The 25,452-nt window shown below is 42.5% G+C and overlaps 1 protein-coding gene across 1 annotated transcript in view; it reads left to right on the top strand.

Moving 5' to 3' along the window:
• The window catches only part of Ppm1h (protein phosphatase, Mg2+/Mn2+ dependent 1H), a 297,333-nt gene that overhangs the window by 249,844 nt on the left and 22,037 nt on the right, over positions 1-25,452 (top strand). The window contains exons 8-9 of the mRNA XM_008846139.3: positions 1,552-1,659; positions 20,939-21,090. Coding sequence (XP_008844361.1) covers positions 1,552-1,659; positions 20,939-21,090 — 260 coding nt within the window. The remainder of the gene's footprint in view (positions 1-1,551; positions 1,660-20,938; positions 21,091-25,452) is intronic.

A 25,452-nucleotide genomic window follows, 5' to 3' on the forward strand; every position in this document is an offset into this window, starting at 1 on the left:
ACGTTCCCAGCAAAGCAGATGTCTTCTGCAGCCCACCTGGTCAACAGGACCTTGGCTTCTCACCTCATGTCTGTCTTTTGTTTCCAGTGACTCTGATCTTTGAAAATGTATCATGGGGACTGGTAAGATGACTCAGCCAATAAACACTTGCCACCAAGCCTAAGAGAAGCTGCTGTTGCAGGGAGAGAGCAGCAGAAGGGCCACAAGGGACTTGGGGACATCCGCATTTCAAGTTGCACACTTCTTATCTAGAAGGAAGTGCGTTCCCAGCAAAGCAGATGTCTTCTGCAGCCCACCTGGTCAACAGGACCACGGCTTCTCACCTCATGTCTGTCTTTTGTTTCCAGTGACTCTGATCTTTGAAAATGTATCATGGGGACTGGTAAGATGACTCAGCCAATAAACACTTGCCACCAAGCCTAAGGACCTGAGTTTGATCCCTAGAACTGGCATGATGGGAGGAAAGAACTGACTCCTGCAAGCTGCCTTCTGACTTGCACACATATGCTGTGGTGCACTTGTATACACACATGCACGTGCATGCTCACACACACACACACACACAATATTTTATATTTGTTTCTTGTGTCATGGAACTAGACATGGTGGCTCAAGTCCATAATCTCAGCCTTCAGAAGACTGAGGCAGGAGGATTTCTGTGAGTTTAAAGCTAGCCTGAGCTACAGTGTGAGATCCTGTTTCCAACCCACCCTCTAAAAGTATCATGGTCTCATTATGTAGAGTGGGGACACATTCGTGCCAAGACACACGTGTGGAGTTCAGAGAACAGTTTCCAGAATTCAGTTTTCTTCTTCTATTATGTGAGTTCCAGGGACTGAATTTAGATTGTTAGACTTAGTGACAAGCACCGTTACCTGCTGATCTCTCTCACCTGCCCTGAATTGTAATGTTGCTTAGCATTTATTTACTTCATTTTTGCCCCTGCGAAGTAGTTGCTCTTATTACACAAGTTGCAGAGGGAAGATTCCAGCCCAGGTCTTTGAACCACATTACATGGCTCTGTTATAATTGATGACCTAGTGTTAGGTCACTGGGCTTCACTCCACTCAGCCCAATATGCAGACTATCTCTCTGTGTCAACCTATCTTGATACTGTCCCCCTTTTGGTACCAAACCTACTGCCACTACCTCTAGGGGACCTTCTCAGTAGACTTTTATTCCCTGTAAATTCACATGCACATACTCAATTGTTCATGTTCCTTTCAGTACTTAATGATATTACAGTTAGTTTATTCAAGCATTCTTCCCTCCAGTCTCTACAAAAAAAAAAAAGAAGAAGAAGAAGAAAAGGTGAGAACAGACCACAGCAACCCAGTTAAGCTTCGGATAAAAAGATAACTCCTAATACAGAAGTGATTTTGATGAGTTCTTTCTTGTTGATACCTCCCACATCAGGTAACAGCCAGGGGCATAGAAAGATGGACAGGAAGAATTGGGAAATTCCTGCATTGCTCTTACACTTAGCAGCTGTAATGGGACAGGATGCTGTCGCTGTATATATTTCTGATGACTCTTTGCTTATACTCCTAGGCCCGGGTAATGGCAACTATTGGAGTGACCAGGGGACTTGGGGACCATGATCTGAAGGTTCACGACTCCAACATCTACATAAAACCATTCCTATCTTCAGCTCCGGAGGTACCGCATGAGATTTTTGTTTCTATCTCATTCAATAAAATATTTGTGCATTATTCCTTCCCTGACATACCCCATATCCAGCCAACAGCCAGTATGCATTACCTGCACTTCTCTCTATCTCCTGCCAGTCTAGTCTCACACTGACTACTGAATTCATAGCCTTATCACCCCTGCCCAGATAGCCGAATAACCTCCTCATCACCCCTGCCCAGATAGCCGAATAACCTCCTCATCACCCCTGCCCAGATAGCAGAATAACCTCCTCATCCCCTCCTTCGGTCCATTCCACATACTGCTGTAAAGGGAGCTTTCCCAGAGAACTATTCTGACTCCTCATGACTCAGAAACCTTCAATAGCACTGCATGACTTGGAGTAAAGAGCTGAGTCCTTCAGTCATCGTCATTCCAGGCTTTCTAATTAGATCTTTGCTCTCCTACACAAACCAGATGAAGTCCTTTACCCCACATGACCTTCAGTTCCTCATCTTTGTTTAGATGTGCTCCTTCTACCAAGAATGCCCTGCTCCCCATCCCAGATAGCCAGTTCTACTGTCTGTGCTTTAGCTCAGATGCATCTCCTAAGGGGATGTGCTTGATTTCCACCTCCTCCAGACAGAAGTTCTGCCTTTGCCTACTGCTCACACATACACAGAGAAACACCCTCTGACACTTTGACTCTCGACCTTGTATCCCAGCTATTCCTGCATGCTATGCCATCTTCTCTCATAGATTTTAATTACCTGGAGAGCTTGTGTCATTCAGGTGTTGTTTGGAGAAGTTAATCAAAAAATATGTTCAGCATTTTGTTTGTTAAAAAAAACATATTTCCTACAATCCTGGAAACTGAACCTGGATCCTCTGCAAGAGCAATTAGTGCTCTTAACCTCTGAGCCATCTCTCCAGCCATTGTTTTTTACTTTTTAAAAATGTTTTTATTAATTTTGGGAATTTCATATGTGTATACAATGTATTTTGCATTTATCTATTTCCCATTGGCCCTCTTCAAGCTCTCCCTGATTCCCCTTCCTACAATATGTCCCTGTCCAACTTCATGTCCTCCTTCCTTCCTTTCTCTCTTTCTCTTTCTCTCTTTCTCTCATCCTTCCTTCCTTCCTTCCTTTCTTTCTTTCTTTCTTTCTTTCTTTCTTTCTTTCTTTCTTTCTTTCTTTCTTATAACCCCCTGAGTCTACTTAGTGCTCCCCATATATACATAGGTGTCAGGCCATCCACCTGGTAGATGAGCAACCTACCAGTGGCCATACCCCTAAGGAAAAATGACTGCCCCTCCCCAGCAGCCATCAGGTACCAAGAGCTCTTCAGCTAAAGGCCTCGTGACCCTCCCCCAACCACATTGTTGTGCAAAGAGTGGAGACAGCCTCATCTCCACATGCACTCACTTTAATAGCACTGTCACTCCCCTAGCTGCAAAGGAGGCTGGGAGGATACAAGAGGGGAAGGGGAGGAGCAGGAGAGAGAGAGAGAGAGAGAGAGAGAGAGAGAGAGAGAGAGAGAGAGAGAAACTTTAATATCCAGTTTCTGTAGTAAAAAAGTAAGTAAGAAGCCACCAGTTACACTGTACTATGAAGAATCAGCTATTAAAGCCAGGCATGGTGGTATACACCTTTAATCCCAGCACTCAGGAGGCAGAGGCAGGCAGATCTCTGTGAGTTCAAGGCCAACCTGGTCTACATAGTGAGTTCCAGGCCAGCTACGACTACAGGGAGACCCTGTCTCAAAAAGTCAAAAAAAAAACAAAAATCAGCTATTAAAGCTGCGTATTACACTGGAAACATCCGGAATGTATAAACACGGCTTCATCTGCATGTTCTTCTGAAGAACAGGGTCTGGATTTAGGGGAGGGAAATTGAGGTAGATATTGTGTATAGATGTTGACAGTTCATTGTATGCTCTACCACAAGCGCTACACTCCCAGCCCAGTATATGCTGGCTTTTTTAGAGGAAGGCAGTTTGTGACAGGTGTCTTGTTCTATTGCCCAAGCTAACTTCAAATTTGTGATTCTCCTGTTTTGGCCTCTCAACTAGCTAGGATTGCAAGTCTGAGTCACTGTACCCAGCTCAGAAGGGACTGTTCTACTGTAGATTCTTTTGATTGTGAGAAACATCAAATTCACTCACGGTAACCCCAAAATGGACATATTTAATTATATTGGAAGGCATGTTTATGGTCTCTACAAAAAGAATATTTGAATAGCCAGGCTTCATGAGAGAGTAATTCAGAATCAAAACAGCTCTGCTGAGCTACCACAGCAAGAATGAAGGGAATCTGCTGTTCATGTGGCAACCACAGTCTGTATGTCTACCACAAGCAACCTCACTTCGTGCGCTCTCAAACCATATTTCTAGAGAGGAGCCTGATGGACCCAGTTCACTTTTCATTCAAGACCACAAGTGACTTCCCAGCCTAATGTTTGCCCTTCAGACCATGTGTCTACACCGTTATGCTTCATGAGCATAAACAGTCACCCTGACTCATCTCTGGCCAGGGCTGTGAATAAGGGCAGTTCTTTTTGAGACTACTAGAGCTGGAGATTGCACAGAAATCTCCAGTAAATATTTGGCATGGAAAAGACATTATTTTTCAATAGACCCTGGAGCTATACACGAAGTTAGCTTAGTAGAAAAGGTGATAGCCCATGCAGAGCCTTCAGGCATTCTCTTCCTACCCTCGAAGCCGTTCTGCATGGTAAGGATCACAGTTACATAGTGGTCCCCTGGAGTTCCTAGTCCTCCCCCAACCCCACGTTGGCCAACATCAGGATCAGCGAATTACGGCTAAAACTGCTTCTCACCAGAGGAAACTAATAAATACTGAACCCTTAATTCTCTTTCCTTTGAACTCCACTGAGCACAGGATTTATGACTGGAAACTGCACTTTCTCCCTTGGGAGAGAAGCTTTCACCAGACATGTTAAATGGCACCCTCACTTTTGTACTTTACAGAATCTTCCCTGGGGATCTCAGGAATCACTAATTAAATGTTTTGCTCTTTCAAGCAGCCTAAAAACTTGCTTCTTGGCTCCCCTCTTTCCTGTACATATTTGGATGCTTTTTTTTATATACGGGGAAAGCAGCTCAGTATGGTTAGAAGGACAGTCTCTGTTTGGTTAAGATTTTATAGCGTCCAATCACTGTGCTACTATTAGCCTTAGAAAATATCTACTCTTTAGAAACCTTTCAGCAGCAGTTTTGAAATCTGCAGTTGTTGTTGGCCACAGTCATCTACTGCATGTCTAGTGTCTGAAATCTGTTTTTCCTGTTTGATTGAAACTTTGTACCTTTGGAATATTTCCCTATTCCCCATCCAATATACTCGGGATTTTTACACACACCATCTCATTTGATCCTGACAACTCTGAGACCGCTGTTATACCTACCTTAAACACTAGGAAGTTGAGACTCAGGAAAGTAAAGTAGCTCCCCAAGGCTATACAGGTACTAAGTAGCAGGGTGTACTGGCACACACCTTTGATCCCAGCACTCAGAAAGCAGAGACAGGCAGATCTCTCTGAGTTTGAAACCAGCCTGGTCTACATAGTAAGTTCCAGCTTAGCCAGGGCTACTGAGTGAGACACTGTCTCAAACAAGCACACAAACAAACAAAACAAACTACAACTGTCTGATTAGATGAGGGATCACTGGGCAGGAGAGTTGAGTTCAAGGAAATTTCTATGTTCAGGATCAGAGTGACCTACCATGTATGGGTTCAACAGACTCTGTAGAGGACCCCTCTCTCATGAACATAAGACAGCAGTTTGGTCTTAGTACACTGGTGGCCAGAATGTCTCAGAGAAATACTGTTGGCCTCAAACTAAACTTGAAAAATGATGGTGTAGTAGAAAGGGTAACTGGGAAAGGCCCCTCTGTGTGTGTGGAAACCTGGGCCAGACAAAACTGTGTCAAATATGAGTGTGTACCTATAATTTAGCTTAATGGATATGTTATATATATATATATATATATATATATATACCGAGATCTCTAACACGAGATTAAAATTGTTGTATGTTGTAAATGCTTCCAGATGGAGGGGCCTTAACCAGTCAGGAGCGGGAGAAGGGTGCCGTTATTTAAAAAAAAAAAAAAAAAAAACAGTTTGAGGCTACTGAAGGTGGGTTCGTCCCTCCTCCATCCCCACTCCTTCAAAACTAAAGCCCTTTGCCTGATGGGATGGTGATAAGATCATATCCAAGAGAAATGGCTAGGGGGCTTCTGTTGAGATCTGGGAAAGCCAGGTTAATTTATTTAAGCCATCTAATGACGAATCGCAGACTCCCTGCATCTTCATCACCCCGCACTCACCCCTCCCTCACAATGTGACTTCCTCAAAACGTTCCTCTGCCAAGCTTAGGTCTTTATTTCACATTTGGGTTCTAAATTTCAAATCCAGCTCAGTCTGGTACTTTTAAGGGTTGGAGATGGGGGAGGAGGTGAGGAAATGTGATTTAGTTCTAAGAAAAAGGACTCAAAAACCTTCTTGGAAATTACCATTGTTCCCATTCATCATTGTAGCTCCTAATTTGATTTGATGAGTTAAATGTAAATAAATCAAAAACATATGGATCAGATGTATGTAAAAAATGCACAGGGGTTTAAAAATTAGAGAAGGGTTTCCATACAAACGCATTGTCAGTTTTGCTGAACACAAGGCACTGGAAAAACCTCAAGTTTGCCAAACCTGAAGAGTAGCCGCCAGGTTTGCTGAGCCTCTCCTCAGACATTCTCGGGTCAAAGCAGAGATTTCTGGCCAAGACCTGAATTCCACAAGAGGCCCCACCAAAGGAGCTGGGGGCCTGGGGCTCCTAGGCTACAGGGATACATGGGAGACCTTTCACTACGTGATCAACAGCACCTAGCTTTCTCCCTATGACTGAGCAGGCTGCAGCCTCCAGCAGAAGAAAGCGATCTCCAGCCAGGTCACATTTGCTTAGGATTTAGGAAACCTGTGATTAAACTGTATTATGCCGTCGTGAAAGAATAGAGAGGGAAAGGATTTGTTAATTCATAGGCACAAGCACCCAGGCCTTCTACATTTCCCTCTTTTCCTGCAGTTCTCCACCTCCAGCCCAACACATATAATGTGTCCTGTTAGACAGCTTGGCACAAGCCTACCGCCTCAACTTCCAGATGTTCTCTGCGCCCCTCCCCTTTTGGGCCTGTGACAGGCCCTCTGTAAAAGCTAGGATTCCTAATTTCACCCTTCTTTTCCAGCCTCCACTCCAAGACTGTGCCCCAGTTTGGGCTCTTGGAAGAACAAGGCCCTTTTCTGTCTGGGAGCTGTTCTGCAAACTCACCTCCCTCCCCAGGCTGTCCTGTCTTCTCTCCTCAGCCAGACAGAACCACAAGGAGCCTAATTTTCTCTCTGCTTCCTTTCTCCTCTCCTTGGCATTCAGGATTCCCGTCAGCTGTTTCTTATAACGCCAAGTCACACATTTAACTCATTCCTGGGAATTTTTTATCTAGATAATAATCTTTTCCTTATCAAAAACAACCTTTTCATAAAGAATAGAGAGCCAAGACTCTAACATTCACCCCCAGCACTAGCAGTACCAGGCCCATGAGTGGTTCCAGCCTGCTTTTCCTCTGTCTTGGGGGCTGACATAGCCTGGACTGATGAACTATGGGAAAGAACAAACTAGAGCATCAGTGAAATTGCTGGCATAAGGTCTGGTGTGTAGCCAAAGGTGGTCAGTAAATGCTATTCTTCCTTGCTTTCCTACTGGCTTCTGGAAGGCTGTTTCACCCTTAGAAATTCCAGTGTCTACTTTCCTGACTCTTGTACTTGAGCCTCCTGTTGCCCCCATGCAGAATGATACTTAACGTCTCATCTTCCATTTTAGCACCTATAGTCTTCTGATTCTTGGTGACCTTTTGTGCCCCAAGCCAAAATCCCACTTGGGGAGAGCATGTTTTTCTATTTTGTGCTTTCTATAGTCTAGTTCATAAGGATCAATGTAAGTGTAACATGATACATAGTGAGTAAACTCACTATGATTACATATAGCACCAGTCAGTCATAGATAAAGAATGTGCATATGTCATTGAATGTCTTGAAGGTTTTGGAAAGGGCAATAGTAATTATCTTTGGGCAATAGAGAAGGAAAAACTTGTTTTTAAAAATCTCTAAGGGATCTGGTGCCTTTTTCTGCCCTCCAAAGACACTGCACACATGCGAAGGATTTACTTACATGCAGGCAAAGCACTTATACACATAAAGTTAATATTAAAATTTTTTTAATCCCTAAATAACCGTAGGAAGCAGTACAACAGAGTAAAATCCTAGGCTGGTGCTGGGCATGATTAATAAGCCCCTAATTCCAGAACTACGGAGATTGAGGTAAGAGGATTTCAAGTTCAAGGCCAGCCTGGGCTGCAAAGTGAGACCCTGTCTCAGAAAACAAAAATCAAACTTCTACTAGTAAATTAGTGTTGACATTGAGCTTTCTCTTTACTTGATAGCTAAGTGACCTTCAGAAAGTTACCTTGCCTAAATCTCAGCTTCATCCTCAGTTTAAAAAGGGGGGGGGGCAGTAAGATTGTTATGGCTGGGATGGTAGTAGTGCACGCCTTTATTCCAAGCACTTAGGAGGCAGAAGCAGGTGGGTCTCTGTGAGATTGAGGCCAGCCTGGTGTAATAGCGAGTACCAAGCCGGCTGGGGCTACAGGGAGACCCTGTCTCACACACACACACACACACACAAAAAGATTGTTATAGCTAAAAACGCCAGGAAAAAAATTTAAGATACACACACACACACACACACACACACACACACACACACACGTGTTCCTCTTCATACAATATCAAAACCACAGCATTTCATTGCTCTCTCCACAGGGATCCTAAGTCCAACAGAGCAACAGAGCTTGAGGAAAACAGTGGGGGAAGATGTTCTCCAGGAATTGGAACTGGGGGCCACTTGGAGGTCAGACTAGCTAAAGAATAATTAGTCATAAACCCTGTTTCTTGCTTCCTAAGGGGCAGGAGTTCAGATAATGGAGGGAAAACAATATAAAGAGAAGAATAAGTAGGACAAGAGCAAGAAGGAAGCAGGAGTGAATTTGGTATGAAAGAAAATTTGCCTCAGGGAGTCAGTGTGTTGGGAAGATTAAATAAAGGGCTATTAGCTCTAATAAGGCTAATTGCTACAGAGGTCCATGAGCTGGACCTAAAGCAGCAAGGAGAGTATCTCAGCTAACAGCAGGTGGATGGGGAGCTCCTGGAGGGAGGAGGAGCTGCAGACAGGGCAGCCATTGTAGGCCAGAAACCGTGACCCCCGAGAACATGAATTGGGGGTAGAATACAAGTCTAAAGGAGGCTTTTCTGAGAGCAGTTTTTCTTAACTGTAACAAGAACTCATCTGATGGTAGATGTAATTTAGAGGATGAAACAGGAAGATAAATTTTAGAAAGCGTTAGTCGCAGGACTGAGGGTAGGGTTCAGTGGTGGAAGGTCTGGCTCTACCTCACGTGGTCCCGAGGACTGAAGTGTGCAGTTAGTGTGTGCCAGACCTTGGGTGTAATACCCAGTGCTGTGGACACACACACACACACACACACACACACACACACATAAAACATTTTGCTTTTTAGACTGAAGGAAAAGAAGAATGGTCAGGATCTAAAGAAGAAAATAATTTAATGATTCTTATGAGTTTTCTGAACCAATTTTAAAAATAGGCACAGAAGTCAAGGATCAAAATAACTCTCGAATTAGTATAAATTTAGATTGGAAACTGGATAGCACTGAAAACTGGACTTCCTTTACCTCTCTAGGCCCCAGGTTAAGCTTAGCTAGTGAGCAGTTCTGGGACTCTCCTAGCCCCGTGGTAGGTGGGTTTTCCTATTACTTACCTGCAGGAAGGCAGAAATAACAAAAACCACTTATGGACAAGCAGAGACTAAAGAGAAAATTCCAGATAGTTCAATGTCCTATCTTACCAATAGAGAGAAGGCCTGGAAGTGTTTTTCTCAATATATATTTTTCCCTTTTGTTGACTATAAAACAAACCACCTTCACTTTCCTGGTTCTGTGGTTACTAATGTTTACAGTTCTGTGGTCTATAGATAGAGTCTAGCTGGATGGTTCTCTCCTAGAATTTCTCATATGGTCCCAGTCAAATGCTGGGAGGCTGGCATCCTCTGAAGACAAGGCTAGGCTAGATAGAAGTCCAGGAAGATTGCTCAGCAGGCTGGCAGTAAGTGTTGGCTCTCAGCTGAAAGTTTAGCCGAGGTAGCAGCACATGGCCTGTCCAAATGGTCTTGGATCCTCATAGCAGGGCATCTGGGTTCCTAGAAAAACAGTCCCAAGAGCAAGTGGTTCAAAAGTCCCAGGCAGAACCTCACAACTCCTGAGGCACTAGCCTCCAATATTTCAGAACATCACCACTGCCACATTCTATTGGTCAAGAAAATCTCAGCGAGCAGTCCACACAGAAGGAGGGAAGCATGGGAGCTGCCTCTCAACGTGAGGTACAGGAGCTCCCACAAAGAGAAAAGGAATTGACACCAGTCATCTTGGAGTCTTCTTATCACAATATGGACAAGCAGAGACTAAAGAGAAAATTCCAGATAGTTCAATGTCCTATCTTACCAATAGAGAGAAGGCCTGGAAGTGTTTTTCTCAATATATATTTTTTCCCTTTTGTTGACTATAAAACAAACCACCTTCACTTTCCTGGTTCTGTGGTTACTAATGTTTACAGTTCTGTGGTCTATAGATAGAGTCTAGCTGGATGGTTCTCTCCTAGAATTTCTCATATGGTCCCAGTCAAATGCTGGGAGGCTGGCATCCTCTGAAGACAAGGCTAGGCTAGATAGAAGTCCAGGAAGATTGCTCAGCAGGCTGGCAGTAAGTGTTGGCTCTCAGCTGAAAGTTTAGCCGAGGTAGCAGCACATGGCCTGTCCAAATGGTCTTGGATCCTCATAGCAGGGCATCTGGGTTCCTAGAAAAACAGTCCCAAGAGCAAGTGGTTCAAAAGTCCCAGGCAGAACCTCACAACTCCTGAGGCACTAGCCTCCAATATTTCAGAACATCACCACTGCCACATTCTATTGGTCAAGAAAATCTCAGCGAGCAGTCCACACAGAAGGAGGGAAGCATGGGAGCTGCCTCTCAACGTGAGGTACAGGAGCTCCCACAAAGAGAAAAGGAATTGACACCAGTCATCTTGGAGTCTTCTTATCACAAAGTACCTTCCCCGCTGTGAAATCTTGAGAAATAGTTTAATGACCATCTAGGCAAACTAATACAAGTTGATGAGTTAGCTGTTTAGTTAATTAAGAAAGGAAATCTGATTTGCTAGGTAAAAGCAGACTCACAAAGAAGCTAATTAAACTAAAGTATCCTGGATCTTCCGCTTAGATCAGGCCCTCTGAATTCTGCTTGTTATTGGAAAATGTAGAAAGTTCTTGATGGAGAGTAAAAGCATGCAGTCCAGAAGTGGGGCTTCGGGGAGGTGTTGTTTGTTTGAGGCAGGGTCTCACTATGCAGCCCTGGACTGCCCTGGAACTCACAGAGATTCCCCAGCCTCTGCTGGAATCAAAGACATACGCCACCATGCCTGCTCTTGGAAACGTTTTTCTAAATAATTCTGAAAGGGAAGCTTAGGATACAAACTTCCAAAAATTTCTTTTTTCCCCTCTCAACAAACATTCACTTTAGTATTTAAATTTGTATTTATAATTATTTTTCTTAATAAGAGTGAGAAAGCCTAGAATTGTATAGACTTCAGATCTCACAAAGAATGGATTCTTTGTATACAAAGGGAAAATGATATTTTGATAGCATAAAACAATCTCAAACAAGGTTTTTTGCCCTAATAACAAACCAAAATCCTCTGACATACATATATACACCATGGCACACGTGTACCTGCACACATTTGACTATACACACACACACACACACACACACACACACACACACACATTATACACAAAAAAATCTTGGCTGAATTTTTAAGTGTATGAGTGTATTGCCTACATGTATGTAAGTACAGCCATGTCATGCAATGCCCCCTGGAGGTCAGAAGAGGGCATCAGATCCCCTGGATCTGACTGGAGTTGTTAGCTATCATGTGGGTGCTGGGATTTAAACCTGGGTCTTCTCAAGAACAGCCAGTGCTCTTAACCACTAAGCCATCTCTCCAGCTCTTTTTAAAAAATATTTTATTTGGGGCTGGAGAGATGGCTCAGTGGTTAAGAGAAGTGACTGCTCTTGCAGGGGACCCAGGTTCGATTCCCAGCACCCACATGGCAGCTACGAACCATCCTTGACTCCAGTTCCAGGGGAATCCGACCCCCTCTTTTGACCTCCGCGGCACTGTATGACACAGGTACACTCACATACATGCAGGCAATACACCCATACGTATAAAATAAAAATTAAAAATTGTAAAGAAAAAATGTTTTATTTATTATTTTTATTTTATGTGTATGGGTATATTGCATGCATATATGTACGTGCACCTGTGCTGTGCAGTGCCCACAGAGGACAGAAGAGGGCGTCAGATCCTCTGGAACTGGAGTTACAGACAGTTGTCACCATGTGGGTGCTGGGACTCGAACCTGGGTCTTCTGAGTCCTCTTCAAGAGCAGCCAGTGCTCTTCACTACTGAGCCATCTCTCCAGCCCCTTGGCTGAATATTTGACACTACAGGGCATAGAGCATCTTCAGCGCTTTTCAGAGTTGATCAGTATTTTGATCTGGCCATCCTGAGAATACCACTTAACATAAAATATGCAGTACAAAATAGCAGAAGTAAATTTAGGGCCATTTGAGAAATTGTTGGAAATTTTGCCCTAATAACAAACTAAAATTTATTTAACAATTTTTATGAAAATCAGCAACCCAAACATCATTTTATAATTAAACATTATAGCATAATATAATCAAAGATACAATAATTTGATGTTTACATAGTGAGGAATGCTGGCACAAAATTATTTAAAGTCATGACTGACTGAGCACGGTGCTGCATATGTTTAGTACCAGGATTTGGGAAGGAGAAGCAGTGAGTTCCAGGCCAGCTGAGGCTACAGAGAGACCCTGTCTCAAAAAAATAAAAAAAATTAAAGAAAAGCATGGCTAGAAAGATGGTTCAGCTTCAGCAGTTAAGAGCACTTACTCTTGCAGAGGACCCAGGTTTGATTCCCAGCGCCCACATCAGATGGTTCAATGCCATCTGTAACTTCAGATGCCCTCTTTTGGCTTCCACATGCACCCACATGCACATGGTGTACTTACACATACTCAGGCACACACACATGTTAAGTTCCTGGCGGCTCCTAAAATGGTGGAACAGCTCGCATGTTTTAAAACAGCAGGTGCGAATTTAGCCCCACGCAAATCCCACTGCTTGCTAGGGGACCAACCAATCCAGAGCTGAACTGCCCAGTCTATGTCATGGCAAGTGTCCCAACCACCTGACTGTCTATAAAAGATGTCTGACTTCCCCTGCTCGCTGCTGTTTGTCGATGCTGTTTCCCTGCTCCCCAAGAGGCAGTCCAGCGGTCTATTTGTTCTCAAACTGCTGCCCCCGCCACCATGGAGTTGCCCGGTCAGGTCTTTGCTGTATCCTCTTCCATACAACATACACATAAAATAAATATTTTTTTAATATTAAAAGTCTTTGTTTTCCATAATTAAACCATTATATATTCTATAAAAGCAGAAGAGGTTCGTACGTACATTAAACAACAACAACCACCTGCAGTTCACAACATACAGTAGTCTGAAACCTGAGCCGAAGTTTTTCAGGCAGCTCCGATTGGTGGCATGATGGCATACACAGTACAGGCATCTGTGTTTGTTCCAGAACTGAGGTTACAGTGAAGTCACATGATACTGCAGGGAGGAGTGCTGTGCAAAACAACTTGGGTTCATTACACATTTGATTTTGAATTAGTTTTTGATTATCAAGCATTTACAAACCTTTTTTAGTTGCCAAATTTTTCGCAACTCCCACATTTTGTTACAGGGTCATGACCCACAGTTTCAGAAGCCATGCAGTAGGTCTACAGTAGGTCCTAAGAATTTTCACCTTTTTAGATTCTTTTTTTTTTTTTTAATTCCTTTTTATTTTTTTCCCGTTTTTGAAAGGAGGTCTCACTCTACAGCCCATGATGACCTAGCACTCACTATGTAGCCTAGCCTGGCCCCAAACCCCTGGCCATCCTCCTGCCTCAGCCTCATCAATACTAGGATTACAGGCATGAGCCCACCACACCTGACTGTTTTTGAGATATCTGATATACTCTCTCCTACCCCATTTTTTACTGTGCGTTAGTTTACTGGAACTTTAGTTTTATAATCCTGGTGTGGGTTAAATGTATTAATATGTCCATAATCTAGTCCCGAATAGTGTGATTCACTCTTTCCACGCACAGGATTCAATGCCAGGCTGGGGTGTAATATAACCTACTCATCACTTAACCCTGAGTCTGCCAGATCTGTGTTTCTTGCTACCGTAACCAATAGGATTGATTTGACCATACAGAAAGTGGCCCACAGTTGGCCTGGTGGCTATGTCTGCTCTTCTAAGGTGACATCCAAAGTGACTTGCTCACCTGAGGTCTCTGAAAACCTGCCATTGTGAAGAGTCTTGTGATGCAGTCGCCCACTGTGATTCTCTCAATCCCAAAAACCAGAGGTATAGCATAGGAATCAAGAGTCACAGTCATTAGCTGCTTATACATCAGGTTAACACAATACCTGTCCCCTCATCCAGATCATTTTTGAGAATCAAAATTTATGCTGGGAAAATATGCACTAAAAAAAACTGGACGCAGCTGAAACGCATGGTCACTCTTGCTTATGACTTGCATCCTGAATTGACTGTAACAACTCAACCCATCTAAACAGCATCCTAGACTGAATCCCATTTGTTGACCGACTCATTGCATAAGTGTTTTACTTAATGATGAGTTGAAAGCTCAGGGAAAGGACTAGTGTCCTAGTTTATAGGTTCCTTTCCTTGGTCAGTAACCAAGCTCATCTGGTTATGAAGTACCTGGCTTCATATGGAGAAAAATGGAAGCTTTATGTTCCAAGCATTGGCTTTTACTTCAGGCTGTCTTCACCACTGCCTAGTATTTTAGCTGATTTTGAAGCTTTTTGAGCTGTTAGATCTAATCTACTCTCTAAAAGTCAAATGCGTATCTTTGTGAACTTTAAAAAAGGGGGGAAACCGGCTGGGCATGGTGGCACACACCTTTAATCCCAGCACTCAGGAGGCAGAGGCAGGCAGATCTCTGTGAGTTCAAGGCCAGCCTGGCCTACATAGTTAGTTACAGGACAGCTCAGGCTACAGGGAGACCCTGTCTCAAAAAGACCAGAAAAAAAAAGGGGGGGGACCCTCAAGAATATGTGTGGTATATTTCAAGTATGAAACTGTACCCACAGCCAAAACAAATAGCCAGCTCATTTGGAGTAGTTTCAGAAGCCAACATATTTTTGATAATTAAGTGTCACTGGATTCATTTGCAGTCAATGCCTTGAAGTCAAATGACCAGTCACATTGAAGTTTAACTCATCCTATGATGAAAGAGAAAATGTTAGAGCTATGACTGTTCACAAAGGGAGACCCTTGAAAACTAAGAAGGTAAACCTCATTCCTTACCACTGCCCAGCAGAAGTCCAATTCTATAACCAAACCAAACTAAAGAAAAGCACACAGCAGCCCTCTGCCACCTGTGGGCTTTGATCCTGCCATTTCTCCCCACATGAAGGGCATGTGATGTCTAACTGCTCCTCCTTGACAACCCCCATCTGAGGACTCGGCACTCCTCTCCTGTTTGGCATTCTCATCTCCCAGTCCCCGAGCTTTGGAATTGTAAATGAGTAAAGTTATTTTGCTGGCTGAGAGACCAGGGGCACCTCAAACCTAATTCTTCTGCCATCAGATTTGGTGTTAGTTTCATGAGATGTAGTGTAGGAGGAATCACTATAGAGAATTTGGATGCAGTCTTTGTGGCCTGCCACAGTGTTAGTCATGAAACAGTCTACTTGATTGACAGAACCAGGAGGAGATAGGCTGACTTTTCTTCTGTTGCAAGCACCGTATTCGTAGTTCTCTAGTAAGTTCAGCTTTTGGATGGGCCACCTGGACTAGAGGGACAAGACTTCATGCTGCTTTTATTTCGCACTACCTCTTGGCAGCCTTTAGTGAACTACCTTGGGCTTTCCTGCCATTGACACCTGAGTCTTGATCACTGTTACTGTGAATGAGACTTTTGAAATCGAGCCCCAGGTTCCCAGAGCCCACTCTTACTCTGTTCTTTCCATCTTCATTTCTCTGAGACCAGTGCCACTGCGTCAGACTTAGTTCTCTTCCACATGATCTTATTTGGGCTTCATAGCAGCTTGGTGAGAAAGGTAGAGCAAACGTATCTATTTTCTTTGGTTGTTTTTCCTTTTTTAAAAATTAATTTCAGGGCTGAGGATGTAGCTCAGTTGGTACAATGCTTGAAGTGCCTGTCTCGCTGGGTTCAATCCCCAGCAATGCAGCACTGCATAAAACTAAGTATGCTAGATAGCTTCGGTTGCCAACGTGACATACCTGGGAAGACGGAACCTCAATTGAGGCATTGAGTTGGCCTGTGGCCATGTCTGTGAGGCATTTTCTTAATTACTGGTTGATGTGAAGGGGCCCAGCCCATTGTGGGCCATACCACCCCAGGCAGGTGGTCCTGGGTTGTATAAAAAAGCAGGCTGAGCACAGACCAGAGGAGCAAGCCAGTAAGCCCCATTCCTCCATGGTCTGTGTTTCCATTCCTTCCTCCAGGCTCCTGCCCTGCTTGAATTCCTGCCTTGGCTTCCCTCCAGGATGAACTGTGATCATCCGCATGTGTAAGCCAAATAAAGTCTTTCCTCTCAAAGTTGGTTTTAGTTAGTGTTCTATCACAGCAACAGAAAGCTAACTAGGATACAGGGCATAGAGGTATAAGACTGTAATCCTAGCATGTATAAGGTGGAGGTAGGAGGATCAGAAGTCCAAAGTCATCTACAGCTATGCTGCCAATTTAAAGCCAGACTGCGCTATGCTCTGGCCCTATCTCAAAACAAAGGATTTCAAAGATAAAAAAAAATTGAGAGCTAAAGAGGTATGGCTTGTCTCAAGTCACAGAGCTTGTTAGAAACTGCAATCTGAAGCAAAGTGTGTTTTCTTGTTCTTCTCTACAAGCAAGCCACACCTGAGCTGCAGGAGCTTGTCCAGCACTAAGTACTTCAGGGGAGAAAAGGGCTTGGCAAGTTTGCTGAGCTGATAAAGACCTAAAAGCTGTGAGGGCATCCCAGACAAGCAGCAGAGCTTTGACAAATGGGAAAAGTGATGAATTCTTTCCTTTTTAAAGTATCTTCAAGGCACCAGTGTCAGTTTACAGTACTGTGAGGTCTTAGCATGCCACTAAAAATATCGGTAATAGGACAAAGATGGGAGCACATCATATAGACGCTGAGACAGCAGACTGCAGCCAAGCACTAAGTAGAAGTGCTGTCTCTGACAGTTGCTTTCCACACGCTCCTGTGTAAAGTAGGTGCCAGTGGTGATATTAAGATGTCTGGAAGTGCTGGGAAGCTGGAGCCCTGCGAGCAGTCAACACTTGGCTCTTTCAGGGTACATTAGCCAAGGCCCTTGTTTGCCCTCCGACTCATTCCCATTGAGTGTGTGTGTTTGTTGGCAACATCACTGAAGAGAGGAGGAAAAGGAAAGAGTTTGCCACTCCTGCTTAATGTGAGCCTATTACATTTTAGTGATTATCCAAATGACCATGTCAGAGTGAGCAAGCTAGACCTGTTGGATCACCATGAAATTAGCATCTTGTAAATGGCTCCATGGTTTAATTAATTTTCTTCATTTCCCCAGACACACACATATATATACATACATATATATATATATATATATATATATGTATGTATATATATGTGTGTGTGTATAAATTAAATATGTGTATAAATTAAGTTTGTATACATATATATACTTAATACATAAGTCATGAAAGCAGAGGAGACCAACAGGCCCTGTCTGGTGCAGCCCCATGCCCTAAGGCACCAGGAGTCAGTGGATTACCAGTAGTAATCTCTTAGTTTCTCAGATTATAGATAGTCTTCTACCAAGTTGGTTTGACTTAGTATTGTTTTATTTGATGATGGTGCACAATCAGTTTTCAATTTTGATCTTTCACCAGACTCATAGGATGCAGCATACTATTCTGTCCCAACACTGTATAGCCACAGTGAGCCACAGCTCCTAATCAGCCATCTAGTCAGAGGAGAAACCACTAATACTCTGTACTATACTGTGTTGCTGAACTGTGATATACAGTAGGTATATTAATTGCAGTTTCAGTTTTGATGTCTTCAACTTAGCAATGGGTTTATCAGGATACCACCCCTTGTAAGTCAAGAAACATCTGTGCATTGCTCTAAGTCAATGCAGGATTCCCAGGGGTTCTTGTGGCCCTCCCGCTCTTGGCAGATTGGAACAAGAGAGGGAGCCATCAGGAGCACCGTTTTCTAGTCTCTTTCCCACAAGGCGTTCCTGTGTGTACCTTGCACCTTACCCCTCAGGGTCCTGTAGTAGCATTCTTCCAGATGTCTTAGTTCTAGAGAGCCTCAGAGCCCATTAGGCTCCTGTGAGGCTTCCAGGAATATGAAGAAGCTGTTTCAGGAACTGAACAGAGGAACTTTGGGGAGGGAATCATTTCTGATTGAAGAAAGCCAACAACAGTTTCAGAGAGGGAAGATGAGGTCTCCAGAGATCACTGGAATCCTTTGAAGCCCTAGTTGCTGGCAAGGCTGAGTGCAGAGTGGGATGACTTGCACACCAGTCCAATTTTTCTGAAAGCATTTTCACAAAATGTTCTCATAGGTTAATGTATAAGACACGAGTTGTAAGTGGAAAGTTGGCAAAGTCCTTTGGAAATTGGCTAAAGGGCAGGAAACAAAGGGTAGCAGTAAAAACCTAAAAGGATGTTAATTGAAGAGTGCCTGAGGGAATGGGGTTGCTACTAGCTTTTTATTATTTACATAAAAATTGTGTGGAAAATGGTATTGAAAGGGATTTTCATGTTGGCTAATGAAACTGCATTAGTGAGCTGTGTGTGGAGATGTTAATGGAATTAGGGAAGGGTCCCATTTATTGATGGACTTGAAGAGCAGCATTCTCTAACGTGTTGGTAGGAACCTGCATTGTTTCATTGGCCAGATTTCCATTTGAGTACTTGGGTAGGCTAACTTAAGCTGCAAGGAATCAACCTGTCACTTCTTGGGCCACAGAAAGCATTTCAAAGAGGTTTTGGCATCTTGTTCTCAGGACAGATCCTGAAACTGGATGTTATCTTCAGACCTGGAAATGGCTATTTTACAAAAGGCTGAAAGGCAAATGGAATCTCCTCTTAGCTACAAATATAAGATTGAACCACCTGACATCCGCACTTTTCACCTATTGTTACTTAATATTTTCTGTTCAGTGGAGCTCAAATTATCACAGTGGCTTATTGTAGATCATTCCTACTGGGAAGTTAGCAAGCTCTCTTAAGCAATTAATGCATAATGGAATTAACAACATGGCGACTTGGAGTTGGGAAACCAGGAGTAATATTTGCTCTCCTTTCTGTAGCCTTAAGAAACTAATTGTGTTTGGCATCAGCATCACAGGGTCTAGAGGGCCTTGATTTCCTGGCCCAGTAGGAATCCTCTTGCTTGCCTTGCTACTCAAAGTGTGGTCCAAGGACCTGCATCACTGGCATCTCCTAGAGAATTGAAGATTCTCATACGCTATCCCAGAATTGAGTTAGCAGCTGCATATTCTCAGGATGCCCAACTGACTGTGCACTAACATTTGTGAAACGCTGTTTGAACGCACCCAGCAACCACAGAAAATAATCTAGGGAAAATCGAGCATTTGTAGGTTGAAGAAAGACTTCTGGCACTAGACTTCTGGCACTTGGGACATTCTGATATGCTAGAAAAATTTAAATTCCTCCTTTCTAGGTTTTGCCAATGCCCCCACCCCCATCTTCCCTCATTGTCATAAAGCTCAGTGCCATCTCCAAAATGTTAGCCCCTCCCAAAGTTTGCATGCCTTTTAAGAAAAGTGGCTTAAAAGCCAGTGGACTATATCCCTGAGGTGAGAAGACAAGACTTGTCCAAAACACCTTGAAGAGTCAGTTCTAGCTTGTGTCCCTTATAATTTGTCCAGATTGGAACTCATCAAGCCTGAGTGTAGTATCAGAGTTTCACCCTTACCTGGGAGGAATCTGGCCCCTTGAGCCTCAGAAGAAATAGGCAAGAAGGGTTTCAAATGAGCGCATTAAATTAAGCATTTTCATTAGTCTTAGACAAATACAGAACCATTTCTAAAGATTCTAAATGGATTTTATCTCCTCCACAGACTGAGTATTCCCCAAACCAGGAAAATCTATTGTTTCTATTTAAATTTATAGCACGTGGAACAGGATAGGCCCTTAATGTATGCAAAGGAAGATAAATAAACTCCTGGCTTATCCTCTGGCTCACACAATGTCCACTTATAAGTTATCACTCCAACTGTATTTCATTTGTAACTAATTTCTTTCTTGTTAATTATTAATTCCTTTCCAGACTCATTCACAGATGTAACTGAGCCTATGTGTCTATAAGCAAGTCTCAAAAGGAGGCCACCCGCCACAAAGCTTGCTATAGAATCAAATACCTTACAGCAATGTGGTGGTTTAAATGAGAATGTCCCACATAGGCTCAAGGATTTGAACTTATCCAGATGGTGGCGCTGTTTTGGGGAGGGTCATGGAACATTTAGGAGATGTGGCCATGCTGGAGGAAGTATGGCTCTGGGGTGGGCTTTGAGAGTTCTTAGCCAGCCCCATTTCTAGTTTTTCTTTTTGCCTCCTGTGCCTGATTGAAGATGTGAGCTCTCAGCTTTCTGCTCCGGCTACTTCCTGCCATGTCTCCCCACCATGATGGATACTCACCCTTCTGGAACCATAAACCAAATAAACTCTTCCTTCTATAAGTTGCCCAGGTCATGGTGCTTTATTATAGCAACAGAAAAATAACTAGTACAGTGTCTATAAGCAAGTCTCAAAAAGAGGCCACCCACGGCCACAAAACTTGCTATAAAATTAAATACCTTATAGCACATCTCTGAAAAACAGTAGGCCAAGCGTGAAAAGGGAAGAGGAACCAGAATCAACTTGGTTAGAAATAAAAAGTAGTGTAGTTCCTATGTCTTAAGTTGTGCTCTCCTGTTCTTTTTAGGTAAGAGTCTATGATCTCTCCAAATTCGAGCACGGAGCAGATGATGTGCTGATCTTGGCCACCGATGGACTCTGGGATGTTTTATCAAATGAAGAAGTAGCAGAGGCTGTCACTCAGTTTCTTCCTAACTGTGATCCAGATGACCCTCACAGGTTTGTGCATGTCTGTGATTATGGATTGTTTCCTAAGCAGCCTTGACTAACAACCAAAATGTCCTCTGTGCAATCTCAGCACTGATGTTTTATGGGAAAGGCTGATAGGGATGGCTCAGTAAGCAACTTATAGAAGGACTATATGTCTTATTGGAGGTACTTTCTTGACCAAATAAAACCAAGATTTTATTGGTTGAAAATAATAACCAATTGAACAAAGATTCAGATGGCAAAGAGTTTGATTTGGTAAAGATTTTAACAAGGACTGGAGATGTTGCTCAGGTGATTAGGTACTTGTCTAGTCTAGTATGCACAAGGCCCTGGGTTCTGTCTCCAGCACTGCATAAACCAAGCTTGGTGGTACAGACCAGTAATTCTAGCACTTGGGATGTAGAGACAGGAGGATCAGAAGGTCAAGGTCGTTCTTTAGTTGCATAACAAGTTTGAACTACATGAGGCCCTGCCTTACAAAAAAAGGAAAAAAAGAAAACAAAAACCAAGCAACATTTCTTTTTCACTATTTTTGGGGGGGTCTGGTGATGGAGGGAGTTGAGACAGGTCGTAATATGCAGTCCTGGCTGACCTAGAACTGACTGTATAGACCAAGTTGGCCTCCAACTTGCAATGAGCCTTCCATTTATGCCTCTCCAGTGCTGGGATTACAGCATGACCCCCCGTACCTGGCTCCTTTCTCGTGCTCTCACTACAGATCCTCCAAAGTAAGGATAACGCCCTTTTCAATCCTGCTGGTAAGAATAATGGCAGGTGCTTTCAGGCATTGATGTCTACCCATTGGGAAATTGTTTCTTTTGAGAAATTCTGGGAAAGGAGAGTATGTTTATAGTAGGTTTTTTATAGTATAATGCCAATGTCAACACCCTGAACATGCCTAGATAACTCAAAAATAAGCAGAAATTACCTCTGAAGGAAAGGCAGCTTTAACTACACCACCCAAAACCAGCCATAATGAGTAAAAACCAGAACAACAGGCAGTGAAGCTGACTCTACAGATACGTCTCTATTGAATTGGTTGGCCAAAATATAAATAAATATTTTTGCAAGCATCAGAAATGTTTAAGAGTATTGAAAATATGATCAAGGATCGGAGACTAGAAAAACTAGTATGCAGTTGCCAACCTTAAATATGTAAAATGGGGGCTGGAGAGATGGCTCAGTGGTTAAGAACATTAACTGTTCTTGCAGAAGACCTGGGTTCAAATCCCAGCACTCACATGGCAGCTAACAACTGTCCATAACTCCAGTTCCAGGGGATTCGACAGCCTCTTCTGTCCTCTGAGGGCATTGCATGACACGGGTGCACTTACCTACATGCAGGCATAACACTCATACACATAAAAAATAAAAATAATAAATAAAATATTTTTAAAAATATGTAAAATATAACTTCTAGAGATTAAAAATATGAAATAGAAAGTAAAAATTCAATGACCAGATTAGAGACTGTTGAAGAGAACATTGGTGAGCTAGAAAATTGATCTGAATAAATAATCTACCATATGGCTTACGAAAACTAGGAGAAAAGAAAATGTGAGCTGGGTGTAGTGGTGCACACCTTTAATCCCAGCACTTGGGAGGCAGAGGCAAGAGGATCTCTGAGTTCAAGGTCAGCCTGGTCTTACAGAGCAAGCTCCAGGCCAGCTGAGGCTATAGGGAGACCCTGTCTTAAAAACAAAAAAGAAAAAAGAAAACGTGAAATGTTAAAGAGATAGGAAGATGGCCTATGATTCTCTACATAGAAGTCCAAAAGGAAATGGAGGGCTACAGAATTCATTTTTTTTAAAGACTTATTTTCATTTTATGTGCATGAGGGTTTGCCTGTATGATGCATGTGTACCATGTGTGAGCTTGTTGCCCACAGAGGCCAGAAGAATACATCAGCTCCCTTGGAACTGGAGTTACAGATGGTTGTGAGTCATCATGTAAGTGCTGGGAACCAAACCCGGGTCCTCTGCAAGAGCAGCCAGTGCCCTTAACCACTGAGCCATCTCTCCAGCCCCTTAAATTGCAGAATTCTTGAACAGTAGTAAACCTGATTCAGAAAGCCCAACAAATCTCACACAAAAGATAAAAAGAAATTATAAATAGGTATTTCTTAATGAAACTAAAGAACTTTAAATGCCTACCCCTTCCCCAAAGATACTAAAATAAACCAGAAAGAAAAGGCAAAACAGATATACACAGAGGTAGCATTTAGACTCACAGCAAGCTATTCAAAAGCAACAAGAGTCAAAAGATGGTGGGATTATATCTTCAGTTAGCTAAGCAAAAAACTTCAGTCTGAAAGATTTTTCTATATAGTAAAACTACCAATAAAGAAAATTTATTTTAAAAATTCAGATAGACATAGCAAAAACTGATTTTATTAATAACCAGTCTCTGAAGAAAATTCTAAAGGATGTATTCTCATAAGAGAAGGAAATGATCCCAGATGAAAGATCTGAGAAAAAACGGTAATAGGAATATCTAATGTGTGGGATTAAAATTGATAGAATTAATTACTGGATAAAAATTGCATGTTGGCCAGACGTGGTGACAGTCACCTAAAATTCCTACACTTGGGAACCTGAGGCAGGAGAATCACAATTTCAAGGCCAACCTGGCATGTGTAGTGACACCACCTCAAAAACAACCCCCTCCAAAAAATCCCCAGCATATTAATTATTAAGGAAGGGTATTAATCAGCTTAAGTATGCTATAGGTTTTCTGTTGGCGAACAGGTTAGAAGTATTTAAGCAGTAAGTTTTAAGTATACAAATTTAAATTTAAATAGCTAAGAAAGCTAGAATAAGAGAAAGAATTATTCCCCAGTCCATAGAGGAGAAGCCCACATGGACAATAGAGCCATGCTTCTGAACAACTTATGCATCAAGCTGAAAAATTATACTGAAAACTATGAATTACCTGGGCCTGGAAAATAGTACTATATATCAAAAATGTAAAGACTGAATTTTGAACAATTTTTTTCCTCCTGATTAAATGAACTAAGCATAAATCAAGGCTCCTCTCGCCCCTGACTTACCAAAAGTGACTACCTTCCTTCCATGTCATAACTTTATCCAAAGTTGCCCTGGGTTACATGAATCCACAACTACAAGCTTCTGACTTTTTAAAAATATTTTTTTTAATTTATGTGTATGAGTGTATTGCCTGCGTGTATGTAAGCGCACCTGTGTTGTGAAATACCTGAGAAGGTCCGAAGAGATCCCCCTGGAACTGGAGTTACAGAAGGTTGTTAGAGACCATGTGAGTGCTGGGAACTGAACCCAGGTCCTCTGCAAGAGCAGCCAGTGGTCTTACTACTACACCATCTCATCAGGCCCTGATTTTTAAAAATTTTATTTATTTATTTATTTTTATGTGTATAAGTGTTTTGCCTGCATGTATGTAAGTGCACCTGTGTGGTGCAATGCCTGCAGAGGCCAGAAAAGGGATGTTGATCCCCTGGAACTGGAGTTAAGGGTGGTTGTTAGCCACTAAGTGTACTTGATGCTTCAGAAAAGCACTTTAAGTATAAACTTTTAAACGGCGGATATAATAAATTTTATTTTATGTGTATTTATTATAATACAAAAATCAATTTAAAAGGCAATAAATTAACAATAAATTTTATGAAACATTAAAAAATAGAACACAAATAGCAATACAAAGTAGTAGTCACTCAGATACAGCAAGAAATTAAAATATAAGAAGCAATTATTAACATATATCTTTTTAAAAAACTTTTTCAAAATCTATTTACCTTTATTTTGTGTATGAGTGTTTTGCCTGCATGTATATAAATGCACTCCACATGCATGCAGTGCCCACAGAGGCCACAAGACAATGTTGGATCCCCTGAAATTGAAGTTACAGATGGTTGTTAGCTGCCATGTGGTGCTAGGAATCAAACCCAGGTCCTCTGCAAGAGCAACCTGTGTTCTTAACTGCTGAGCCCGTCAACATAGATTCCTTAATAAAAATATTATAAAGGTATCATTTCACCCTGTATTGAGTGTAGACAATACATTATAATAAAAATACAAATAGATGGGGCCTGGAGAGATGGCTTAGTGGAGGCAGAGGCAGGCAGATCTCTGTGAGATTGAAGCCACACTGGTCTACATAGCAAGTTCAGCCAGCTGGGGCTACAGGGAGACCCTGTCTCGAAAAGACCAAATAAATAAATAAATAAATAAATAAATAAATAGGAAGACACCCAGCTGAGTATGATTGTGCTCACCTTTAATCCCAGTATTCAGGAGGCAGAGGCAAGAGGATCTTTGTGAGATCAAGGCCAGCCTGATCTATATAGTGAGTTCCAGGCCAGCTAGGGCTACAGGGAGAGCCCACCTCAAAAAACAA

Source organism: Nannospalax galili, unplaced genomic scaffold (assembly GCF_000622305.1).
Source record: "Nannospalax galili isolate Female #2095 unplaced genomic scaffold, S.galili_v1.0 scaffold202, whole genome shotgun sequence".
In the NCBI taxonomy this organism is placed as follows: domain Eukaryota; kingdom Metazoa; phylum Chordata; class Mammalia; order Rodentia; family Spalacidae; genus Nannospalax; species Nannospalax galili.